The 26,178-nt window shown below is 37.8% G+C and overlaps 1 protein-coding gene and 2 pseudogenes across 1 annotated transcript; 1 reads left to right on the forward strand and 2 right to left on the reverse strand.

Annotated features, from left to right (window-relative positions):
• Positions 1-3,836: 3,836 nt before the first annotated feature.
• On the reverse strand, positions 3,837-5,748 carry LOC131788896 (tachykinin-like peptides receptor 86C; annotated as a pseudogene).
• Positions 5,749-11,798: 6,050 nt separating this feature from the next.
• LOC136280478 (substance-K receptor-like) lies at positions 11,799-22,209 on the reverse strand. Its single transcript, XM_066165738.1, has 2 exons — positions 22,132-22,209; positions 11,799-13,613 (listed from the first exon to the last, which is right to left on the reverse strand). The coding sequence occupies exon 2, from the start codon at positions 13,423-13,425 to the stop codon at positions 12,331-12,333; it is 1,095 nt and encodes a 364-aa protein (XP_066021835.1). The 5' UTR covers positions 13,426-13,613; positions 22,132-22,209; the 3' UTR covers positions 11,799-12,330.
• Positions 17,828-18,695, forward strand: LOC136280132 (uncharacterized; annotated as a pseudogene).
• Positions 22,210-26,178: the final 3,969 nt, after the last annotated feature.

Raw genomic sequence — 26,178 nt, forward strand, 5'->3', positions numbered from 1 at the left:
CTAATTTCGTTCCAAAGTAACAAAAACATAAGCAACTTTTTGGTCAAAAGTTCAAGATATGAGACCAACGGCCAACCTGGAACTAAGCAAATGCGCTCGCTCTCGAAGCAAAACTTGTCCTTTCATTTACAACGTAGAGAGAAAATGTCGGAACCCGAGAGATCCATTAAGATTACTGATCACTTCACGTGCACCTCCGCCAATGTCATCTATTGCGTAACTAGCACTTGATACAAAAAGTTATACATTAGTGAAACAGGAAGACGACTAGGTGACCGATTCCGAGAACAATTTCGTGACGTAGAAAGAAATGAAAAGGACGCATCCAAACCAGTCGCTAGACGCCACAATTTCCCGAATTACTCTGAGCAGCATATAGCAGTTTGCGGCATTTCCCTCTATCTAAGCAATTCGGAAAGCCGCAAAACTCTAGAACAAATACGAGAAGAGAAATTTTATATCTGAAAATAACCATGTTTTATTTTGTTTATTCACACAATAGCCCATTTTTGACAAAAAAAGTCGACTTGATTAATAAATGAAAATAAAAGGATCGACAATCCCCGTCAGCAGTATCCAAGTGTCGCACTGGACATGATTGTGCACACGACAGCGCTGAAAAACTCATAAGAAAGCACTTTCTTCCCCTGGAAATGTCACCAAATCGTCGGTGACCTTGATAAATAGTTCCAGCGATTGATATAATTGCACCTGACATGATAGATCAGTTCAAAAAGAGCAATAAAAACTTACTCGCTGGTCGACTAATGAACTCCCCAGGGCTTGATGGCAGGAACATTGGACCATGTGGGCTGCGCACGCACAATTAAAAAACTACCGCCGCTGATCTTCATACTGCATCTTCAAAATCATCTCCACCGAACGAACGAAGTCACAATTCAATGGATCGAGTGTTGAACGCATACATTTAGAGCCCAGGCCTAACACGGAAAGTCAGGAACAGTTTTGCTGCTCGCTAATGCTCGCAGTAACAAAAGTTTTTATTATAACGATTCTAACTTGGATTCCCGCCTTTGAATCAAGAAGATACGGTGTACTGCTGGTAGATTATCTTTTAAAGATGAAGTTAATTGGTGTTACATCACGATGCTTTATGACTGGGATTGGTTTAGAAAATTTGCACCACCTCTTAGTCACTCGAGTTTTGCCGCGCTCTCTTTGTCTCCATGGGATGTTTATCTTGCTGACAGTCCAAATTTCTTTTATGAATTCAATCGAATGACGCTCCATCTTATTTCGGTAGTGAATTATTGATCAAGTTAGTATGGCGTGCTGTACAGTCGGCATAACTTGAAATTGACCTTTCCTCGAATCATTCCCACAAATTGATATTTCAATTTTTATCTTTAAATGAGCTGAACAAGACGTTAACAATGCTTCCAAGAAGCTACCTAGTTTTTATTTCTCGGATATTGTGCTGTGGAGAAATTTCTGCTACTACCCTAGCAAGATAGATATACAGACACTTATAGGCAGAAATGTGATCGTAGAAAAATGTTAATATCGTAGAGCAGCTAAGGTAGCCCGATTGATAAGATTTCATTCATTTTACGGCGCTTGTTTCTTATGATGATGCTATCTCCTTTATCAAATTATTTTTTGCGAAAGCTTGACAAGAAGATATCAAAACCTGTTCCTAATATGGCAGTTTAAGACTGCTTTGAAAAGCATTAAATTTTAGCTTAAATAGGAACCGTGTACGCGGAAACGTTTGTAATGAACCGTTGAGAAAAGGTTCTCTCATTTACAAAATATTCCCGTCTGCGACTTTGTTGAGAGTATGAAAATGGCGACGGCAATCAAAGGACACAAAAAAATTATTTTAAAAAGCTGGTCATGACAAACGACTGCGCGGGAAAATTTCACTGTGATTAGCGCAAACACAGTTTGTCGACACATCAACAAAAAACTTAGAATCCAAACCTTCCGCAAGTGCCGATATTTTTTTTTCGGTAATCTTTTTCTTTCAAACAGATCGGTGCCTTGAAGATGCCGTTGTATTACAAGAGGAATTTGAAATCGTTCTGAATAATTTAGGATATAGCGATAGATTAAACTGACCGCCGCTCAATTCTCGCTGGATTTGCAAGCAGATTTTCACTTGGGTTTGTTTAGGGGGAAAAGCACGCGAAATGTCGATTGTGACGTAGCAAGGGCTTTTAACAAATTTTTTTGGTTCCTCATGAGCCGTCCAGTTGCTGCCGATGTAAATGTGTATTCACGGCTTCCAGTCGCATGAGTTTTTCTGTTCGTAAAACGTGCGTAAAGAAAACGCATGCGAACAATTTCCACCGCCACGTAAAAATGACTGCCATGCCTTTTAACGTGAGGAAAATGTTGGCCTATGCGTAGAAGTTGAAGAAGTGTGCAACTTAACTTGCACTCTTACGATTGCAACGTGCGTAAAACGCACGTAGTACGTAAACCTCCAGAAAAAAAACGAGGAAGTAGACATATGATAACGTTTTGTCGACGCACGTAAACGTTCATCTCAACGTACCAAAGTATGTAATTTTTTTAAACGCACGTTTACGCGCATGGACAAAAGCAACAGTGGCAATCCTGCTTAATGGCACGACATTTTGCCGGTGTTTTGGGGGTTTGAGGGCCGCGATTTTCCTTTACATCTTGGATTTTCACCGAGAAACCCCTCAACTACAACCTCAACTGCATAACATATTCGAAGCCGCATTTTAACTCATCACTCGGACAATTCACTCAGTGTCAGTGAGGCCTTTCAACCACGCACGTATTCCAGAAAAATCCTCCGCACATTTTAATTCAAATTGAACAGCACGTTTTAAAGACGGTTATCATATTATTGTTGAGATCAATGCGTCTATACTTCTGTCATTTTCTTTGAAAAGAACCAATGATCACTTGAAATTAAGAGAACAAATACTTAGGTCCATCTTATGACTGACAACTCAGTTCCGTTATTTCATAGAACTTGTATATATAATTATCATTTATGTGCAGTCTGTACTTTAACGTTTAAGGTACAGACTGAAATTTGCAATTAATTCCGGCGAACATGTTATGTTTACCGACTGAAGGAACATCTGAGAGATGTTTAAAAGTAGATTTTCCCGTTTCCTTCTTTCATCTACCTTATGAGATCTATAATATTCTTTAGCTCTATCAGCTGTAAACAACCTCGAGGTTCTTGTCAACAAATTTGAACTGCAGGATGTTTTGACTTCTGATTGTCACTATGTCTGGAGCCCTGAGGATGTTTAAAACACATCGACTCACACTCAGCGTTAAATATAATTACCCCAGGTTTTGTTTTCATGATGACTTTTCATCAAATGCGTGTGTTTCTTCCGAACAAAGACACGCTTGTAATGATTGTTCTCGAAGTTTCTCCCTCTTCTGTTCAACACAGATCCATATCCAATAACTGGAACATTTGCAGACTCGAACCTGGCGCTGATTTCGCTGCTTGCTGAAATTTTTATGTAACCCGACATATCTGTGGTTAATTTTTATTAAAATATGCGATGTATTTATAAAAGTACAAAATACACCATCTGTTTCGTATTTCTGGTCACTTGTTCCCTACGCCCGATAACCCGATCACTCGATTACTTGAAGCTCTTTCGCTTTCCCTATAAGTTCGATTTATTAGGAGTCAAATTATTTTTCCTTTGCCCACAGAATCAGTTCTTTTCAGGCATTTTTATGTTGACAAAAATACCCCCCCATCCTTCCAAAAAACACACATTAAACTTTCCTGAAGTACTTCAGAGGACTTTTACAGTTATTGATCACATTTTAAAATCCTTTAATCAGCTTCGTCTCATTAAACCACCAGAAGCACATATATTTCTATATACAATGGTTTAAACTATATATCATCTGGCAAATTTTGCTCAAGGAACTGAATGATCAGGAAATAATCTATGAGCTTCTAGTCTAAGTAATTTTCCTTGCGAACGGTGAACATATTTACAAGCAAAACCACCGATATGTAATTCTCAAGAGTTTTTATACAAAATGCACGTGGCGGCAGGAAGTCGTTATTTACGACGACAAATTGAAAGGCTGGTTTGCTTCAATCTGATCTTGCTGAAAACGATCCCCAGCATAACTCAATTTTCAATACGTTACTGAAGGTATCCGTTTCAAGTATTCCTGTGATTTAGATTAAGGAGACTATTGACGCGAGTGCTTTCACTGGCGTGAATTATATTTTTAAAATAAACATACTCTTACATATCAACCTCTACCAAGCTTGCATCGTTGTAATTGGTATTTTTTTTAAAGTTGTTCGAAAACAAACAGTTTTCCGCGAACAATCTTTTGCGGTATTTAAACTTTGGAACTCTCGACTGGAGGACATTCCTTTCGTGTCCAAGATGGCTGCCAGACATTTACAGCTGCCACACTGGGAGCGTATAACTTTTACTGAGTTCGATTCAAAAATGAGTCAGTTTCACAGCTTGGTAAAGGTTTATCCAAAGTTCCACTTGCGACTTGAGGTACACATCAGTCATAAGGTCTACAAAGAATGATTTTGGAGAACGCCTTAGCAAAGAAACTGTTCATTGTTCCATAACACAAAGGATGTAAGGCGCTGGGAAGGCAAATCAAAATAAAATTATAATCAATAAAGAGTTGATGATATCTAAATTGATACGCAGTGATGTTTCAAACTCTTTCCCACACATAATGGGCTTGATACGGAAAATAGCAGGCAACAAAAATAATGATAAGCATAAAAATCATCTTAAGTAAATCTTTCTCCGGGTCTGTGTTTTCGGGTTTGCTGTCTCTTCGGTTATTCTGATCGAACACGACACTCTTTCGTTCCTTCATTCTCGTGTCCTCTCCCAAATCTTGTAGATCCATTTGATCTTCGACAACACAAGACGATTCGGCAGTCGAGGCCCGATTTCTTTCGTTAATCCGTACAATTCGCATCTTCAAGTTCCACGCCACTGCTCCGTAGGATGCCAGCATTATCACATAAGGTAAAGCGTAATTCAGGATGAATCTAATTATTACATAGTACTCATTGTTTGCGACAGACAGCTCGATGCATTCACCATTTCTAAATCTGAGACCGAAGAAATAGGGGCAGGCGATTGCAAATGACAACAGCCACAACCCAGATATGGTCAGAATTGTAATCTTCTTAACGGACGGTCCGCGTAGAAGAGGGTTTACAATGAATCTGTAACGATAAAAAGCGATGGCAGCCAGTGAGTAGATCACAACGAGAATAGCAACTACTTGCAACGGATTCAAAATGCATGCGGCCTCTTGAAGAACGACGTCAGTTGGATTCTGCCAGCTCGCAAACATGACGGCCAAACAAACACTGCTTAGAATTTCTGCGAAGGCCATATTAGCGACGAGATGATAAGACAGACTGAGGCTTGCGGGAAGGTATGGTACACACAGCATAACAAACCATCGAGTTGCCGATCACACTGGCCGAGATGACCACGGAGAAGAGGGTTAAACGGAAAATGTAAAGAGCTTTTGGTTCTTCATACTGTTCTATTCAGGAAACAGATCCCACCGTGGAGGGCTCTGTTGAGTTTGCGATGTACGAATTGTTGATAAACTCCATGTTTTTTGTCGTCCTCCCGCTCTTGTCGTTGGTCTTGTCCTCTTTGTTAACACCTTTACTGTGAGAGAGATAAGCAGACAACAGATACTGTAGTGCGAAGCCGTTTTCACAAAGACTTTTCCGCCGTCTTCCTCCCGACTGTTTTGTTGATATTCAACGTCACGAATGGCTTCAAATTTTAAACCTGTCAATATACGAATGACGAATTGTATTGATTTTAATTATAATTAAAGTTATCATTGCAGCTCTCGTATCTTGTATCTCGATATACATTAGCTGATGATAATAACTAGAATTACACTTTTAAAGGCTTTTAAACATTTTCCCCGATGAATTCTCTGTTGAGTATTGACTGACACAAACGACACCAAATTTTCGGACCGTGAATGGCAAATGAATGACGAATCAGTGATAAATTATCAATGCCGGTCTCGTCAAAGATCGCTCCGAGAACAAAGAACGGCGCGAGTGTACTTGGTATATTAAAAACCCAGCTGGTACAGAGCCATAATCATTGCAACAGTTTAAGATCACACAAACATCACAACTGCCAGAGATTCGCGAAGTACATTGGTGGGCTTTAAATAACCTTGTAAACATTCTATGGGGTTTAAGTATGCCATCGTACTATAAGAGGAAGTTATCGAGGTAAATTATTGAAGATATCCTACCGATAGACAGAGATAAAACTCACTTCAGTTATCACTAGAATCTACCTACAGCTTTTCATTTAGTTTTGTATGGGGAAAAACTCACGCGAGATATCGTAGCTACAGCTTTTAGCAAAATTCACTTCGGACAGGTTTGCAAATAACAATTTACTTCTCAATCAGCATATTAATTTTTTTAAAAGTAAACAGAGATTTATACTGCAGAGACAACTCAGATCAGAAAATATGAAACTGCTTTTTAACCAAACATTTGATAGTTTGATGAGAGCACAAGACGTCAGCCTGTTAAAAAATAAGAGAAGCACCTCGAACTTTCTTCTCGTCACCCACACTGTTCACTCATAGCTAACACTAATGTTCTTTTGTTACCGTGCGCGTACGCTAGGAACCTCTACTGCACATTTGATCAAAATTGAACTGCACAATCTCATACCTGACGGTTATTTGCGAGGTTTGATCAGCTTGATCTAATTCCTGTCTTTTCTATCGAAAGAAACCGATGATAAAAAATAGATACCATCTCTTTATTGACAGCTCAGGAGTTGTATGTAGAATTAAAGTCTAAGTAGTTCAGGTTAGAACTTGAATGAAAATTTTCAATTGAATCAAACGAATTTTTCGTATTTACTGACTGAGAGAACATCTGGCAGATGCTCAATGGCACATCAATCTTTCAATTTCCTTAAACCCTGGTCTCAAGTAGTCCGAACTATGAAGCGCCGCTACAACGCATGAGGCGGGACAACTCAGCGCTGTCAGCCGCGGAGAATCTTGCTTAAACGAAAAGGGAAAAACGTTTGGTTCTCAGACGTCTGATTGTTAATCAGTTTCTTGGCTTGGAAGTGAAACTGAAAAAAAACCGGATTTAAATGTCATCACACCAATCTTATTTTACCTGTGATTTTTGTAAACTGTGATCTTCCAAAACAACGCATATTCAATCACATAAAGATGACGCAAGAACCTTCTAACTGCTTATCAGAACATAACCTCCTAAACCCGTGGAACTGTCAGAGAATATAATAGGCAACCGAAGGTCCTTCTAAAAAGAAAATCAGACTAAAGGTATATTTGAACCAAGCCTCAATGATACTCAATCTTTTATCCGCTTATCTTTGTTCCTAAATTTACAGAAAATAAAGTAATCCATGAGTTTCCAGTCTTTGTAACTTCCTTTAAGGAAGTTGTAGTAAGTAAGTAAGTAAATAAGTAAGTAAATCTTGATTTCAATAGGGTGCGCAATTACAGTCAAGACTGTATTCTCCCTTATGGCCCTATCAAACTGAATTACAGTAATTTTGATTACAGACATTTATTATACTAAAATAGGAAGATACTAAGGATATTATAAAACTTAAGATTACATAGAACTTAAAATCACATTGATAAGAACTAAGATATTCTGTCTGTTGTATATATTTAGTAGTATGGCATAAGAAATTATAACTCAATGTCTACCTAGCTCCTTAGCCGTCATTACGGATAACATTTAGAAAGTTTGATTTTTCACTCAACTGCTTTTGCTGACAACTTTTCCTCAGTTGGATCTGTTTACTAGAGGCTTGAAGGCTCTACATGTTGACAAGCACAGTTTCAGAAGTAATAACTGAGCGTATGCATAGAGTTTCAGCCGTTTGAAAGGTTGGTTTTAGACTTGACAGCTCTGGCTGACAACTTATCCTTAGCTTAATCCGTTTATCATAGAGTCGTCAATCACATACTCAAAACTGCATTGAAAAAAAATGATGATCAAAGGTGTGACCATGTTAAGGAGTATTTAGTCATTTCTCTTTGTTACATTGATCTGCCTGGATCAAATGCGAAACTGACTCTCGTCAAATGGACATCATTGACAATCGAACCTTGTATTGACGGGTTACCCACGGGGAATGGAGGGGTGGCTGCTTAATACAGGTTAACCGCTTAATACAGCTTCGACAGAATAGGGGCCAAACGCGATGAAAAAACATCTTTTTGTCCTAACAGTCCAAGCAAGAAAGACATTTGAACTCAAAGTGCTAACATTTGTTCGGGAGATAAACATGGAAAATTTGACTTGAGAGATTATTATTGGTTTTTTTTGGTGTTTTCACTTTAAGTGGTCGTACAATGCAGGTGGAAACAATAAAACAAGCAGTTGGGACTCAGTCAAGGGTGACCACGACCGCTTAATAACGGTGGCGCATAAAGAGGTAAAAATTAAAATACTTGAGGAGAAACAATTTCGAAACAAATTTCGGAACTTTGACCAATATGGTGCCCCTTAAACACAGGTCCGACTATACGTTGTATTAATGTCTATCATTCGAGAACAATACAAATTTTTCATTGCGGTACTACGTTTAGTCTTGTGTTACAAACTCTAGAGTATGTTGCATCAACACTTACATCAGCTCGCTGCTCGTCTCGTATTCGGCAAAGAACTGTTGGCCCACAGGTATTCATGTTCGAATTATCCTCCATCAAGTCCACAATGAAGCTCACTTTTATTCTAGAACTTTCTGAAAACTTAAATGTGTTCGAATATGCGAAGAAAAACAGACGCCTCAAGTAGAGGATATCAACAATAGCCTCTACTTGGTGCAAAAATATGTATGGATACAGTTTTTCGAGAGTGAAATTCGTTGAGAAACGAGAGATTCGAGGAACAGATTATGCCCAAGGACACATATACGATGATATTTTAGTGCAAAATGGAGGCTATTGTGTTAAGTATCCTTCAAACATTTTGTAACGCGCGTGAAAAAATGTTTGCGAATAGCTTACCGTTTGTTACGTGGGAGGTTTACTTTTCCGTGTTCTCTAGTAGGATTTTATGAACTAACAGAAATGTGCTTTGGATATTCTCCAGCTTTAGCTGTGGAAATATTCGGTAACGTAATACTTTTAGACCAGTCGCACGCGAGCAAAAATATTTGATGGATTCAAAGAAGGAATAATGGTATGATGTTGAGCATGATCTTATGAATCATCCGTACTGAGGTCTGAATTATTTGCCGAAGTCGAAGACTAATGTTGATAACGCAGACACGAGGTTTGATAATTTATGATATCATACGAAAACCAAATTCAGTAAGTGTTTCATCCTACATTTTTTAATTAATAGTAATCTGCAAAAGACGACACTTCTCTCCGAGTCTGCAAAAGTTTGAAAATTTAACACGGACGGAAGGCTTGAAAACGAAGCAGACTTTGAACGCAATATCCGCTGAGTGTCATATCCCCTGCAGATATTGTATTTATCATGTCAGCTTCACACTGTGTCACACGCTATTGTAAATTGATATATGCTCTCGACCAATCAGATTATACGTAGTAAGTCTAGGGTATAATAATTCCTCTTATCACGAACTTAACCTGGTCAAATTCTGTGTTATACCGCATGAAGACATTGTTAAATGAGAATTTACCACGAAACAAGATATTCGGATATTGAAATATTGCTTAGGGTTTTCAAAAATGTGCCGTCCGCTCAAATTGAAATAAAATGGTTTAGTTTTAAACTTAAACCATAACTCGATCCCTCCTATAAGAATTTGTTAAATTGATGCCAGCTTCTTTTTTTTTTTTTTTTTGCCCTTTTCATGAGCAAATTTCATTTGCTTCTAACCAGGGCACCGCCTCCCGGTGCTCATTCCAGTTTTCGTGAATTTTCTAACACAGAAGTAATTTTGGGAATCTGGGCTAAATATGAAAGTTTCCATTTTTCGACCATAACTTACATTTTTGCGATTTTCACGTGTTCAACTCAGTAGAAGCGTACTAAAGAGCGCCAAATCACTTTGGATAACTCTATGACAAAATTAAGGCTCACATTAGTCATGCAATATTTGCTTGTTTTTTAGTCACACTACTAAGGATATATAGCAAATCTCGAGAGATTCAAGCTAATGGTTCGGGTTAAACCAGAGATGTTCTTTTATGTTAATATACCGAAAAATGGATCCTGAGGACTTTAACATAGACGATGAAATGTGCAAGTCATCAAATTAATTCATTTTTATTTTTTTTATTCATTACAAAATTAACATTACGGCACTATTTAAATTATCACTGTAAACATTTCTAACAAAAAAGCAAAAAATAAAAAAAATTCCCAAGATGATGATAACTTTTCTAAAATTACACTTGCAAGATCATATTTGCACTACATATTTATTCACCCTTCAGCAAGATATTATAAACTGATAATTTTTTACCCTTTAGCTCAGTCCTATTAAACATCATGCTTTCTTCTCAATAATTATACTTTTAATTTCGTACTTCATAACAATTCTGGCTTCAAATACTTTTGTCCTAAGTGGAATTTGGCTTCTTCTGCAGTCCTACAAGAACAATTTCCCGATCAATTAATTTATTTATTATTTATTATATTGTGCTATTTTAGTTTATCTTTGAATCCATGAAGTTATATTCGAGTTTCTTATTTTCAGTCTCCCTCTCCCCCCCCCCTCCCCCTACGAAACAATCGTCGTCCTCTTTTATAGAAATCATTTCATTCTTAGGCAGAGTAAATAAGTGGAAACAGCCAACTTAAAGATTATCTCCAATTTATCATGTATCATTATACAAAATTTATGATGTTGTATAACTTGAGGATTACAAACCTTTCTTTGGTTCATCTGATGCTACTTGCCGGCACGCTTGCTCTGAAATTTCACTTTTAATTGACGAAAAAAAGCGATAGAGAAGTCCGGAAAATGGTCGGACATAGTAAAAGTTGGCAGATGGCGTGACAGCTTTAGCTCAGCTCCGTGTTTTGTACTCTGATTCAGCACGCTCTATCAACCAATGAAAGCGCACGTCATATCCGAACTTTATTATAATATAACGTAAATTAATGTCTGCTATACTTCGTAATTGGAGAGCTGTTCGATTGAGTTTTGTATAACCAAAACCAAACTGATAACATCGGCCAAGCAGATAAAACGTTGACATCACAAGTAGTCAACGACCTCAAAGGCGGAAAGTGGATTGAATGAAATCGCAATTGGTTTCAATTTTAGAGTCTGCATAAAGACCATGGCGCGAGTTCTCTAAATCAATCATAAAGCGCATTGAAGAATAACCAATGCAGTGCTGAATTGTTTTCAAATCTCCATCGAAAATTGCTCATGGTTCGCATGATTAATGAACAGAGACAAGTAGGTGACGTGCCTGTCATTTACAAACAACATGTCAAAAAACCGCAAACAACAAGCCAACAGTGAAAACAACTGACAATTTAGGAATAAATGGCCCATCAGCCTTCCAAAGTTTCATGAAAACCGTTTGTCAGTCGACAAAAGAAATCTCGTCATTGAAAAAATTTCAGAATATGTGCGCATGCTCTAAATAGCAGCAGTTTCGCCAACTTATTGTAATTTTAAATTTATTGGATGCCGCAAATGAAAGGGAATTCGTCGTCAGCAACAAAAAGATAATATTTTATCATGCACTTAAAGGGGCCTAGTCAAGTTTAATTTCTTCTCAACAAATAAGCATTCTTCTTTATTCATATCACTTAAATTTGTAAAGTTGCTCAAAAGTATCTCCTATTAACGTTGTCGCCGCAGATACACAGACTGCACAAGATGATAAGTCTGTATACGAAATAATGGCCTAGTTAACAAGTCAATTTTGAGATAAACTCACCATTCCTGAACGGCATAAAACACTGAGGAACTACTCAGTTGTCAAAACTTCCATCCTGAAACTGCTCTAATAACAAGGCAAAACGAAGCTAAGAGTTTGCTCGAACTTGAACAAGGCGCTTTACGACTTAAGAAACATATTCATTATTGTGTTTTTAAGATCTACAAAGAATAATTTTGGAGAACGCCTCAGCAAAGAAACTTTTCATTGTTCCATTACACAAAGGATCTAAGGCACTGGGAAGGCAAATCAAAATAAAATTATAATCAATAAGGAGTCGATGATATCTAAATTGATACGCAGTGATGTTACAAACCCTTTCCCACACACAGTGGGCTTGATAAGGAAAATAACAAACGACGTAAATGATTCGCAGCTTGGTAAAGGTTTATCCAAAGTTCCGCTTACGAATTGAGATACACATTATTCATAAGATCTACAAAGAATGATTTTGGAGAACGCCTTAGCAAAGAAACTGTTCATTGTTCCATAACACAAAGGATGTAAGGCGCTGGGAAGGCAAATCAAAATAAAATTATAATAAATAAGGAGTCGATGATATCTAAATTGATACACAGTGATGTTACGAACCCTTTCCCACACATAATGGGCTTGATATGGAAAATAACAAACGACATAAATGATAATAAGCATAAAAATCATCTTAAGTAAATCTTTCTCTGGGTTTGTGCTTTCGGGTTTGCTGTCTCTTCGGTTATTCTGATCGAGCACGACACTCTTTCGTTCCTTCATTCTCATGTCCTCTCCCAAATCTTGTAGCTCCATTTGATCTTCGATTTGGACAACACAAGACGATTCGGCAGTCGAGGTCCGATTTCTTCCGTTAATCTGTACAATTCGCATCTTCAAGTTCCACGCCACTGCTCCGTAAGATGCCAGCATTATCACATAAGGTAAAGCGTAGTTCAGGATGAATCTGATAGCTACATAGGACCTATTGTCTACGACAGGCAGCTCGATGCATTCACCATTTCTAAACCTGAGACCAAAGAAATAAGGGCAGGCGATTGCAAATGACAACAGCCACAGCCCTGATATGGTCAGAATTGTAATTGTCTTTACTGATGATGGTGTACGTGGAAGAGGGTTTACAATGAATCTGTAACGATAAAAAGCGATGGCAGCCAGTGAGTAGATCACAACGAGAAGAGCAACTACTTGCAACGGATTCAAAATGCATGCGGCCTCTTGAAGAACGACGTCAGTTGGATTCTGCCCGCTCGCAAACATGACGGCCAAACAAACACTGCTTAGAATTTCTGCGAAGGCCATGTTAGCGACGAGATGGTAGGACAGAGGCTTGCGGGAAGGTATGGTACACACAGCATAACAAACCATCGAGTTGCCGATTAAACTGGCCGAGATGATCACGGAGAACAGGGTAAAACGGAAAATGTAAAGAGCTTTTGGTTCTTCATACTGTTCTATCCAGGAAACAGATCCCACCGTGGAGGGCTCTGTTGAGTTTGCGATGTTCGTATTGTTGATAAACTCCATCGTTTTTGCCGTCTTCCGGCTCTTGTCGTTCAGTATTCTTGTCCTCTTTGTTAACACCTTTATTGTGAGAGAGATAAGCAGACAACAGATACTGTAGTGCGAAGCTGTTTTCTCAAAGACTTTTGCTCCGTCTTCCTCTCCACTGTTTTATTGATAGTCAACGTCACAAATGACTTCGAATTTTAAACCTGTCAATATATGAATGACGAATTTTCATATTGATTTTAATTATAATTAAAGTTATCATTGCAGCTCTCGTATCTTGTATCTCGATAAACATTAGCTGACGATAATCACCAAAATTACACTTTTAAAGGCTTTTAAACATTTTCCCCGATGAATTCTTTGTTGAGTATTGACTGACACAAATGACACCAAATTTTCAGACCGTGAGTGACAAATGAATGACGAATCAGTGATAAATTATAAATGCCGGTCTCGTCAAAGATCGCTCCAAGAACGGCGTGAGGCTTGGTATACTAAAAACCCAGCTGGTACAGAGCTATAATCATTGCAACAGTTTAAGATCACACAAACATCACAACTGCCAGAGATTCGCGAAGTACATTGGTGGACTTTAAATAACCTTGTAAACATTCTATATGGTTAAAGTATGCCATCGTATTATAAGAGGAAGTTATCGAAGTAAATTATTGAAGATATCCTACCGATAGACAGAGATAAAACTCACTTCAGTTATCACTAGAATCTACTTACAGCTTTTCACTTAGTTTTGTATAGGGAAAAACTCACGCAAGATATCGATTATGACGTAGCTACAGCTTTTAGCAAAATTCACTTCGGACAGGTTTGCAAATAACAATTTTCTTTTCAATCAGCATATGAATTTTTTTAAAAGGAAACTTATGAATTTTTTTAAAAGGAAACATATGAATTTTTTTAAAAGGAAACAGAGATTTAAACTGCAGAGACAACTCAGACTGAAAAATATGAAACTGCTTTTTAACCAAGCATTTGATAGTTTGATGAGAGCACAAGACGTCAGCCTGTTAAAAAATTAGAGAAGCACCTCGGCCTTTCTTGACCCACCGTGTTCACTCATAGCTAACACTAATGTTCTTTTGTTGCCGCGTGCGTATGCTAGGAACCTCTACTGCACATTTGATCAAAATCGAACGGCACAATTTCATGCCTAACGGTTACTTGCGAGGTCTGATCAGCTTGATCTAATTCCTGTCTTTTGTATCGAAAGAAACCGATAATAAAAAATAGATACCATCTCTTTATTGACAGCTCAGGAGTAGTATGTAGAATTAAAGTCTAAGTAGTTCAAGTTAGAACTTGAATGAAAATTTGCAATTGAATCAAATGAATTTTTCGTATTTATTGACTGAGAGAACATTTGGCAGATGCTCAATGACACATCAATCTTTCAATTTCCTTAAACCCCAGTCCAAAGCAGTCCGACAGCGCCGCTAAAACGCGTAAGGCGGGACAACTAGTGTCTTCTCAGCGTTGTTAGCTGCGGAGAACCATGTTTGTACGAAAAGGAAAACACATTTGGTTCTCAGACGTCTGATTCTTAATTAGTTTCTTGGCTTGGAAGTTCATCACATTAATCTTATTTTACCACTGATTATTGTAAACTGTGATCTTCCTAAACAACGGATATTCAATCACGTAAAGATGACGCAAGAACCTTCTAACTACTTATCAAAACATAACCTCCTAACAAAACACCATTTTGACTTAACAGTCCGAAAAAGAAAGACATTGGAACTCAAAGCGCTAACATTGGTTTGGGAGATAAACATGGAAAATTTGACTTGAGAGATTATTATTGGGTTTTTTTTAGAGTTTTCGCTTTACGTGACCCTTCAATACACGTGGAAAACAATACAAACAAGCAGTTGGATAGATAGATAGATAGATAGATAGATAGATAGATAGATTTATTAAAAATCACATGACAGCCCAGTAAGGCTGAATTGCATCATGATGATTATGCAATACAGTGGCTAAAAATTATAAATTATATTTACAGAACATATTATTTCAAGAATAATACAAGAATAATACACAGACCTATTGTCTACATATGGCTGGTAAATATGTCTGGGAGAAACGCTTGGCGCGCATTACTGGGTTAACAGACTGACGTTGATTTATATGATTATAAGTAATATAGTTCTTCAGTGACAAAAAATGATGAAGCTTGTGCTCCGTATTGGACACTATTGGTTCGAAAAATTTATTACATTGCTCAGTACGTCTATCCTTCAGTGAGTTAAGGTTAAACAATGAAAGGTTGGCGAGATATGATAGGCCAGGAAAAATTATAGATAGTGCGCGTTTTTGAACACGTTCTATGTCGTCACTTAAATAATCAGGCAGTGCATGATGGTAAAGACGAGCACAATATTCGAGTAGAGGCCTAATACAAGTAAGATATCCAAGTTTGGTGCCTTGAGGCACTCCAGATGCAACGGCTCCCCATTCCGAGAAACAGTCACTTGAAAGCTTTACACGCTGCTTCCTGTTCATGGGGAAGTCAGACCCGACGAGCAACCCCGCTCGGAATACGCAACAGTTGGGACTTAGTCAAGGGTGACCACGACCGCTCAATAAACTTGGCGCATGAAGAAGTAAAAGTTAAAATACTTAAGGGAAATTTGACAAGGACCACTTATTAATAGGTAAACATTTAATACGGTGCCGCTTAACTCAGGTTCGACAATATGTTGTATTAAATTCTATCATTCGAGAACAATAAAAATTTGTCGTGATGGTAATACGTTTAGCCTCGTGTGATAAACTCTTCAGTGAGTGTGTTGCATCTACACGTGCATCAGCTTGCTGCTCGTCTCGTCTTCGGCAAAGAACTATTGACCTACAGGTATTTATGCTTAAATTATCCTCCATCAAGTCCACAATGAAGCTCACTTTTATTCTAGAAATTTCTGAAAACTTAAATGTCTTCGAATATGTGAAGAAAAACAGACGCCTACTGCACCGTTAAGGAATGTGTTATCCGATAAACACCTTCGCCACGTGCAACAGATGGGAATTTGAAACGAAAGCAAGGTTAACCACCAAAATGGCCATCGTCATCTTTGTAAGGTTAGCTGACTAAGTTGGTTTTGAGATCGAGTCAGTTCTGAATGCTAAGATTTGCTTTGAATTCCAGGTTTAACAACAGGGTGCCTAATAAGATTATGTAGTGATGTAAACGACAATGTTGCGATTTTCACAAAATGAAAAGCTCCAAACTAATTTTCATACCCTCGAAAACAACAATCAACAATAGCCTCTACTTGGGGCAAAAAATTAAAATGCACGGATACAGTTTCTCGAGAGCGAAGCTCGAAGAGAAACGAGTGATTCGAGTAACAGATTATGCCCAAGGACACACTTACGAGGATGTTTTTAGTGCAAAATCGATGCTATTGTGTTTATTATCCTTCAAACATTTTTTAACGCACGTGAAAAAATTTTAACGAATAGCTTACCGTTTGTTGCGTGGGATGTTCACTTTTCAGTGTTCTCTGGTACGATTTTATGAACTAACAGACATGTGCTTTAGATGTTCTCCAGCTTCAGCTGGGGAAATATTCGGTAACGTGATAATGGGACGAGGTTGAGCATGATTTATAAGTGTTATTCGCCAGCCGGGAGGTCCGTATTGGGAAAAACTGTGCCCGAGGTCTCAACATTCATTTCAAAAAACCGTAAACGATAAGCCAACTGTGAAAACAACTGACAACTTAGGAATAGATGGCCCATTAGCCCTCCAAAGTTTCATGAAAACCATTTGTCGTTCGGCAAGAGATATCTCGTCATTGAAAAATTTTCATGCGACGTGCGCATGCTCTAAATAGCAGCAGTTTCTAAATTTGGAGCTCTTTACAATTTAATGTAATTCTAACTCGTCATCACTGCCCCAGGGATCCCATGAGATAGCTAAGCGCATGCGCATAACCAGTGCTTTTGGCGCCCGAAATCAGTTTGCAGTCTTCAGTGCTAAGGACAATATTTTTGCTGTTTTTTGCAATTTTTCGATTTTATCGAAGCGAAACTTCGCTCAGTCCATTTTTAACAACATTCTCCATATCCACAATACCAGACGAGTCACCAGCAGAGTTTTCAGGCCCAACGGTAGCGGCGTCAAGTATGAACGACAACAATCTGATGAACGTCCTACAGAACCTAACCAGCACCTTATCAAGACTAACTCAGGCCTCGAAGGCGCAGATGATCCTAAGGATGCATATTACTCCGTCCCTATGGCGGAAGACGATAGACAATTCCTTAAGTTTGAATGGAAGGGAAACTATTTTCAGTTTACTTGTCTCCCAAATGGGCTTGCATCTGCCACGAGACCATTAGTACCAAATTGTTAAAACTAGTCCATGTTGGCCTCAGATCTCTGGGCCATTTTTGTATGGGCCACATTGATGACTCTTTCCTCATGAGATACATTTATGCATCCTGTGAGGAAAACATTGTGCAGACGGTTAATATGTTTCTCAAGTTGGGTTTTGTCATCCACCTTGCAAAGTCAGGACTTATACCACCACAAGAACTAAAGTTTCTTGGTTTTCTGCTAAACAACATTTCGATGAGTATATGCCTCCCACCCAGGAAGGTTACTTATGTCAGGCAGGCATATGAGGACCTATTACACCAACATAACCTTACCATTAGAGAGGTTGCTCATGATATAGGTTTGATAGTATCCAGTTTCTCAGGTGTACAATACGGGGAGTTGTTATATAGATATTTGGAGCAAGACAAAATCCAGGCTTTATAGGATAATAAGGGTGATTATGATGCACCCATGAGTCTGTCACAAGAGGTCAGATCCGATTTGTACCGGTGGGTGAACAATGTGACTTTCGCTTTCCGAAACATTACGCAGACCAACCCTGACCTCACCCTTATTACTGATACCTCTACAATAGGATGGGGGGGCAGTACGTGGGGATCAAAAAACCGGGGAATTATGGATTCTGGAAGAACAAGCTTTCCATATCAATTACTTAGAACTGAAAGCAGTTCTGTTGGGTTCGAAATGCTTGTGCAGCACTATTCGTAACAAACACATTCGGATTCAATATGACAATGCTGCGACAGTAGCATATGTAAATGCAATGGGGGTTATGAAATCCACTGACTGTAATAATGTGGCCAATCAAATTTGGCAGTGGTGCCAGGAGAGAGAAATCTGGCTCAGTGCATGTCACATACCTGGCTCAACTAATGTGGATGCCAACGCTGAATCTAGGAAAATTAACAGTTCAACTGAGTGATCCTTACATTCAGATGTGTTCGAAGATATAAACAAAATGTGGGGTCCGTTCCAAATAGATCTATTTGCATTCAGACTCAATTTAAAGATTCCTAGTTATGTGTCATGGAAACTGGACCCTGGCGCAATATCTGTCAATGCATTCTTTATGAGATGGAAAGAATACTTTTTCTATGCTTTTCCACCTTTCAGTGTCATAGCGGCCTGTTTACAGAAAATAGAACAGGACCAAGCGACTGGTGTACTCCTAGTTCCAATTTGGTGGACCCAACCTTGGTTCTCCTGCATCTGTGAGTAGACTACACTGTCCTTCTTCTTCGGTCACACCACCTACTGATACAACCTCACAATCATGCGTTGCATCCCCTCCGGGAACAGATGAAACTAACGGCCCGCAAGCTCTCCGGAAAAACCTACTGCAGAGGAATGTTTCAGACAAGGCTGCACAAATCATCCTCAAGTCCTGGTCCGCAGGGACATAGAAGCAGTACAAGCCTAGCATCACGTAATGGATTGTTTTTTTTAGCAAATGGAAGAGTGATCCTTACGACCCACCTTTGACAGCGGTTTTGTATTTTCTGGTCAGTCTCCATGACAAGAGACTGTCGTACACCACCATTAATACTGCCAGGAGTGCCATATCAGCCATTACTGTACTAGTGAACAATATGACCATTGGCACTCATCCACTCATTTCCAGGTTCATGAAAGGTGTATACAAGGGTTCCCCGCCAACTTCTCGGTACCAGTGACCTTGGGATGTGCAACCTGTTTTGACTTGTATTTCCTCTCTCAAACCCCATGAGAAGCTTGATCTGAAAACTCTCGCGCTAAAGTTGGTGATGTCGATGTCATTGGTCACTGTACAAAGAGGACAAAGCTTACATATCGTTGACAATGACTACATGAAAGAAGTGCCTGATGGATTCAACTTACAGGTAAGTCTCGTTTTCAATCTGAACAGGAATTCGCTATCAAAAACAAGAAGATAATATTTTATCATGCACTTAAAGGGCCTTAGTCAAATTTAATTTCTTCTCAACAAGTAAGCATTTTCCCTTTGTCATATCACTTACATTTGTAACGTAGCTCAAAAGTATATTCTACTATCGTTGTTGCCGCAGATACGCAAGCTGCATAAACATTATCATTATGATAAGTCTGTGTATGAAATAATGGCCCAGTCAACAAGTCAATTTCGAGACAAACTCACCAGTCCTAAACGGCGAGGAGGAACAACTCAAGTTGAAAAATCTTTCATTCGGAAACGGCTCTAATAACAAGGCAAAATGAACCTAAGAATTTTCTCGAACTTGAAAGAAACACATTCATCATTGTTTAATAAACAAAGAGTGATTTTAGAGAACGCCTTAGCAAAGAAACTGTTCATTGCTCCATAATCTTCCCGTTCGCAAAACATCACTGATGGCCAAACAAACGCTGCTTAGAATTTCTGCGAAAACCATGTTTAGGATAAACGTAAACAACAGTCCTTCATGGAAACCCATTTAATTTAGCAACTTAATCTGTTTTTTTTCTTTATCGTTAAATTAAAACTGCCTTTCTTTTTCTTTCCTCTTGACAGTCTCCACGGATGAATATATGTTTCTTCCTTTAATTACTGCGTAGAATTTTTAACAATCGTTAAATGGAAGTTAAGAGCCTTTATTTATTTTGATGAAAGACTTGAATACTTTTAAAAATAGAGTTCTTTTACAACTATAAGAGAGTTCGAGGTCTTTAAAAAATATTTCAAGATAATGTGGGCCCTCACAGCGGTTCAGCCCCTCCATATTCCAGAGAGGAAAGCCGTTAAAACTTCCGGAATCTATGAGGATCTTTGCAGCTATCGTGACTGTTTCTTGGACAACTTCCAAATCGAAAATGTCATTATAATATTGTCTCTAAATTTAACCACTGTGTGATGCAAAAGGAACGTTTGTAGCGACTTGAAAATTTTATGTCCTTTCGCAAGTTTTAGAGTAACTGAACCAGGGGAATGAACATGTGTGACTTACAAATGTAATAAGCAGCTTCGTTGAGCTTCAAATCCATTATAAATTTTTTTTATGCGCGTTTCTCGGCTTCGATAGAGTATCAAGTTGTAATGCGTTTCTCCGCACAATCGAATCCGTTTATAATGTAAAACTCAAGATAACTTATGCAGCTAATTGAAAGCCTCGAAACAATTGTTGAATTATCGCCATTTAACACTAATTGTATTTTTAGACGCAAACATCATAAAATATATTTCTCTACGCTTTCAATAGTTTTGGTACCTAATTAAAATTTCAATTACTTTTTCTTGCTAAATGCCTTTATGGCAACAGTATCTCGATTAATCGCGCGGTATTTGAGAGATCATTTAGTAGCGCTTCATGTTGAAAAAGAGCCAGTCTGAAAGCAAAGAATTCACCACAAATCTTTTAATATGGAGCTCGAGGGCCAAGTAGCAATTAAATAATGCAGCATTCAACTTGTATGTTTCTGGGAAGTTGTTTTAATAGTTATTTCAGATCTCGAAGCAAAAGATGGCAAATTTGGTCGTTCGATGAATAGAAACGAGTATACTTTTCCTTGTTTTCACCAAGTACTTTTCATTTCAGTGTCCAGAAACTGAATCAGGTTCGCTCTTATTCTGAGGCAAATTTCTAAGTCGAAATTTTGCCAGAGTCGCCAAAACTGTTTGTCTCCGTGATTGTTTTTTGAATGGGTGAAAAAGTGCAAGGAAACGGCAGCTGGACTGTCGAAGTTAAAGTGCAAAGCGTGAAAATCTGAAAATGAGAATCAACATATTCGCCAAAAGTTGAAGGAAATCACTCAGTAGCACAATAAAAAGTATTTAAAATCGTAACTTACATCTTTATCTTCGTTGGTATCGTTATTTCTTGTTGTCGAGAGTTTTTAAAATTCTCTCAAACTTACTTATGGTTAGGCTTTTTCGTACATCGTACAAGTTTGTTGTTGAGGCGGAAGGAAAAAAGATCGTCCTAAATTTGCCTCTTTGAATGTTATTATAACAAAGAAGTACCTTGAAATATGATTAAACTTTGCCGTGAAAGCAGCATCCAGCGCATGGCGATTTTCTTCTGTTTTGGTGGGTTTGTAACTGCACAACCCATTTCAGTGCTGTGATTCCATCTTTCATTTCGAGCCACTCACAGACCGAAAATGAAAGACAATACTGTGAAATATTGTTTTAGTCGGTAAAACTACAAGAAGATCGCCACATCATAACTTACAGGAAAACATACATCATTCTGCACTTCTCAGGACATGTATAGTCATTACAATTTACAAGTTGGTAACGGTATCAGCTTACGACCGAAATTCCCCTTCGCCGCAAATTTCAAGAGAAGAAAAATGGGGCAGAAACAATCATACAAGGCCAGTTTAAGGGAGAATAAGCTAAAATAGACTATCTTGTATTAAACTACCTGTCGATCACTCCTGCAGATTCGCTGCGTGCTTGCACTTAAGCTTCAGCTTTTCATTGTGATAGTCGCCTACTGACGAACAAAGCTCAACTGAAATATTAACACCCAACGGACAATTGTCACCTGCATAAAAAATTGTTTGGAAAATGCAATTACATTTAAGCTCTAAAGCTGTCAGGATATAAACCAATGAAAAGGGCTGAGTTTTACGCAGCTTACCATTAAAAATGACAGTTAATTTTGAGTTCGTTCGGGTGCAGCAAAGTGTTTAATTAAGCACGTCCTACTAATTTGAAGAGTTTTGTTGAACGTGATATTTCTAATAAGAAATTCATTATCTCACCTTCAGTAAAGCGAGTATGAAGAAACAATTTGTGAAAAAAATATGCTCGTTTGTTTCCGCTATCAAAGTATTGAAAGCTGATCTTTCGATGGTCATCAACAAAAATAGTTATGACACTTGTTAACGTACAGGAACATTGTTTAACCGTCATATGTACACATGTTTACCAAGAAAAAAGGATACAAAGTCGATCGCCTCTAATCTAATAGTACTGAACACACACAAAAAACAAAATCATGTAATTACGCTAGATCAAATGTAACTTCTGAAAAGCTCTGTGGAAAATAAAAGCAGCATTGAAATTCTGTCATGAATGTTTTTAGTGGCTTAAAACTCTTCCCTACATGAATAAGCTTTTTTTTTCTTCAGTTTGAAACGCGTTCATTATTATATGCCAACATTATATACAACAACGGAAATTAAATGTCAAACTGGTAACTATTTCGAATTCATTACAGAAACAAATACGAGATCGCAAGCTGTCACCGTTTAACAACTTCCTCCTTACATGTTAGAATAAGAAAGCTATCAAAACAATCGAAACACAAAGTTCTGCGATGACAGTTGTTTTTCCTCGCACTGAGTTTTTTTCATTGATTTCAAATCGATGAATTAAATTCTTTCAACCCTTCCAAACCCGGTTTTAAAAAAAAAGACACCATCATTTCTTGTTGACAACTTTACTCTTTAATAACAACTTCAGCAGATGGGACAAGTGGAATCATTATTTGAAAAACTGAGAAAAAATCGGAAGCGAGCTCTGACTCCTCGCATTGGATGATTTGGTTACCTTTTTAGTGTTTAGGAAAAGATGCAAAGCAATTAAGGTAACGAAGAAAACAAAGTAAAGTTTCGCCATTGAGGTTTAGTTTTGTGTTGACTTTTGCTCTTCCTTACGTGAAGATTGTTTAAATAAAGAGTTCACAGCATCTTGTGCGGTGGCACAAATTCCCCGAGAAAACCTTTCGCAACTCGGTATAAAGTTCCCTCACAAACTTAAATTTCGCATTGAAGAACGAATTTCAATTTTCCATCTTTTAATACTCCTTTGGGTTCTTAATGTTAATTGCGCCAATATTTTGAAGTGAGTAAGAATTGAAGTCCACGCAGTCTTCAAGACATTGCATTATATTTACTTTCTACAATCTACGAATATTTGAACCATGGTTTATGCAAACTACAATTAAAGGCCCGAACTTTTAATTAAATAAATTCAATTACTGCTGTGACAAAATGTCGAGAATCTTCTGTATTTGGACCACGTCCGCCGTCTTTTAATTTCACTGAAAGCCTCCTGGAAGCTTCAAAATTTGTCTCCATTGGCGAAGTATTTTTCTTCACCAAATCGCTTACCCCCTTTCAGTCCCAGTCGTCCATTTTAAAATTCCGGGCAAAGGTCTCCGCCACCAATAGCGGAAAAACCAAGGAAGCGTCTGCATAAACCTAAAAGGAAATAATTATCATTTATCAAATGAGGTCTTAAATCATCTATTTCCTTCTTACAAGTTTTATTCAACATTTTCTCTCACTTCATATTCAAGATGGTCTTTAAACACTGCGGTTTGAGTGTAATAAAAATTAGCACGTAGGAATCAATTTCCTTGTCAGTCTGTCACTCCATCCAGGGAAATCCTATGATGAAATCCATTGATAAAATGGAGAGTAGATTTTAAACTAACCATCACGTAAAATTTTTCTTTAAATAAAAATATATTTGTGTTGAATAATTCATCCGTTTACCTAAGAGGAAAAAAGATTTCTGAAAGGTTTTCGTTCGGTAAACAGTTGTTCATCTGTTTGTCATTTAATTTTACTTTCTACTGAAGCAAATGTTGCAGTAAATGGTTTAATGGTGATAAAAAATGTTCTTTAAGGGAAAAAATTAAATCAATCAATTGTAAGTGAAGAAGGATAATAAGCATAAAGGGAATTTTCTTCGACAAAAAACAGCTGCTTTGTTTCTATGAGCTTGGTGCGGTATTAAGCCGATAATTTCACGCAGAGAAGATTTTGTTAGCTGGGCTGAAAATTGTCACATCGGACTCACGCAATTTTTCACTACTTCCCGTACAGTTTTGTGAAGCCGGTCAACCTATATATTTCCAAAGGAGGACTTAGCAAACACAGTGAGGTCTTTCAGGTAATGGAATATTTTCATTCATGATTCAATCGTGACAAACTGTAGGGCTTGCATGACAGGGAAAGGAGAGAAGCTTAACTTCAAATATGTTTCTGAGGATACTTAAAATCTTCTGTTCCTGGACTGCATTGGGCATCAAAGTTCGTCGTGCTCGTTCGATCCACGCTCCCATAATATGTTTCGAATCATGCCTATACATGGTATGCTACGTAATCATAAATAAAAATAATGATAAAAGAAAAAAAAAAGGGAAATACTCGGAAGAGGTGGGTCGTTTTTAAATTGTTATAATATTTTGTGAAGAAAAAAGAAGTCTCACTTTCGAAAATTGGTTGCATTCGCTTGATGAAATTTAGAATATTCGATTAAAACTATAAATTTTTTTATAAATGCTTTTTTAGTTATGATGTTCATCATCCGTTCATCAAAGAAGCTTTACTGTACCACAGCTCGTGCAAAATATCAACTTCTATCCAGCTGACCCACAAAATATCTGCTCCTTAAAAGTTAATTTTTTGTCAGGAAATGAGTAATCTTTAAGTCCCGCGTGGGTTTGTTCTGTTGAAGACTGGCACTTGCAGCGCTGGTCCATTTTTGTGTACGAGGCCGGCTGCCACCTTGACGCAATAAGCTCTGTGTACGGGAGAACTGGTTTCCGCATCATTCATCCAAGTATTGATCAAAGTATGAATTTGAAACAAGACTTTCTTATTGAAATATGTCCCTGTAAAGAGTAATGAAGAGCGCAAATTTCTATAGAAACTGTGATGCTGCGTTGGTGGAAGGGTAATACAAGGTTTTTCGGCATTGTCAAATGTTATTATAATGTAAATTGGCCTCCGTAGAGAAAACCAAATTGTAAATTGTCCACTATTGATTCGCACTGACAAAGAACTGACGCTCGAAACGTCAGCTTTAAAAAATTTCTACAGCGGCTAAGTTACGTATATACATTATAAAACCAGCGAACTGATAAAACCAGTGAAAGAAGAACGTTTATATTACGCCAGCACGTAATTTAGACATTCAAATCAATCGCGGAACCTTTTTCAATTAGGTTTCCTGTCTTTAATCGTCTCAAATCTTCCGGCGGGCGGAGAAACGAGCGTCCTTCCTAGGCTGTCTTCACATTCCCTAGTTATAAGCTTTTCTACTCCTAGAGTGATAACAAAATAAAGCTTCTATGGATTTGTGATCACCTAGGTATTCATTCCCAAAGTCTGTTGTTCTTGAGAGTCCAAAGAGAGCTGAATCATCTGACAAAAATTCTGCTTTGGAAGCAAATGAAATTCAAATTCAAATAGACTGTAGTCATTTATCTTATTTGTTTTCGTGCGTATTGAATTTTCTTTTTCTGCAACCGAAATTTATTTTTGATCGAGGGGAATAATTAGCGAACTTAAAATGTTAAACGGAACCAAATGGCATTTTCAATACAACAATCCACGGATTTTTCAGTTTTATTTACTAATAGTATGTTTCTGATTGGGAAGAAAAAGCCTAAAAACGTATTATTCAATTCGCTTAACTTGCAAAACAAACAAGGAACAAGATTCTTATTTTT

The sequence above is a fragment of the Pocillopora verrucosa genome, chromosome 4 (genome assembly GCF_036669915.1).
Source record: "Pocillopora verrucosa isolate sample1 chromosome 4, ASM3666991v2, whole genome shotgun sequence".
In the NCBI taxonomy this organism is placed as follows: domain Eukaryota; kingdom Metazoa; phylum Cnidaria; class Anthozoa; order Scleractinia; family Pocilloporidae; genus Pocillopora; species Pocillopora verrucosa.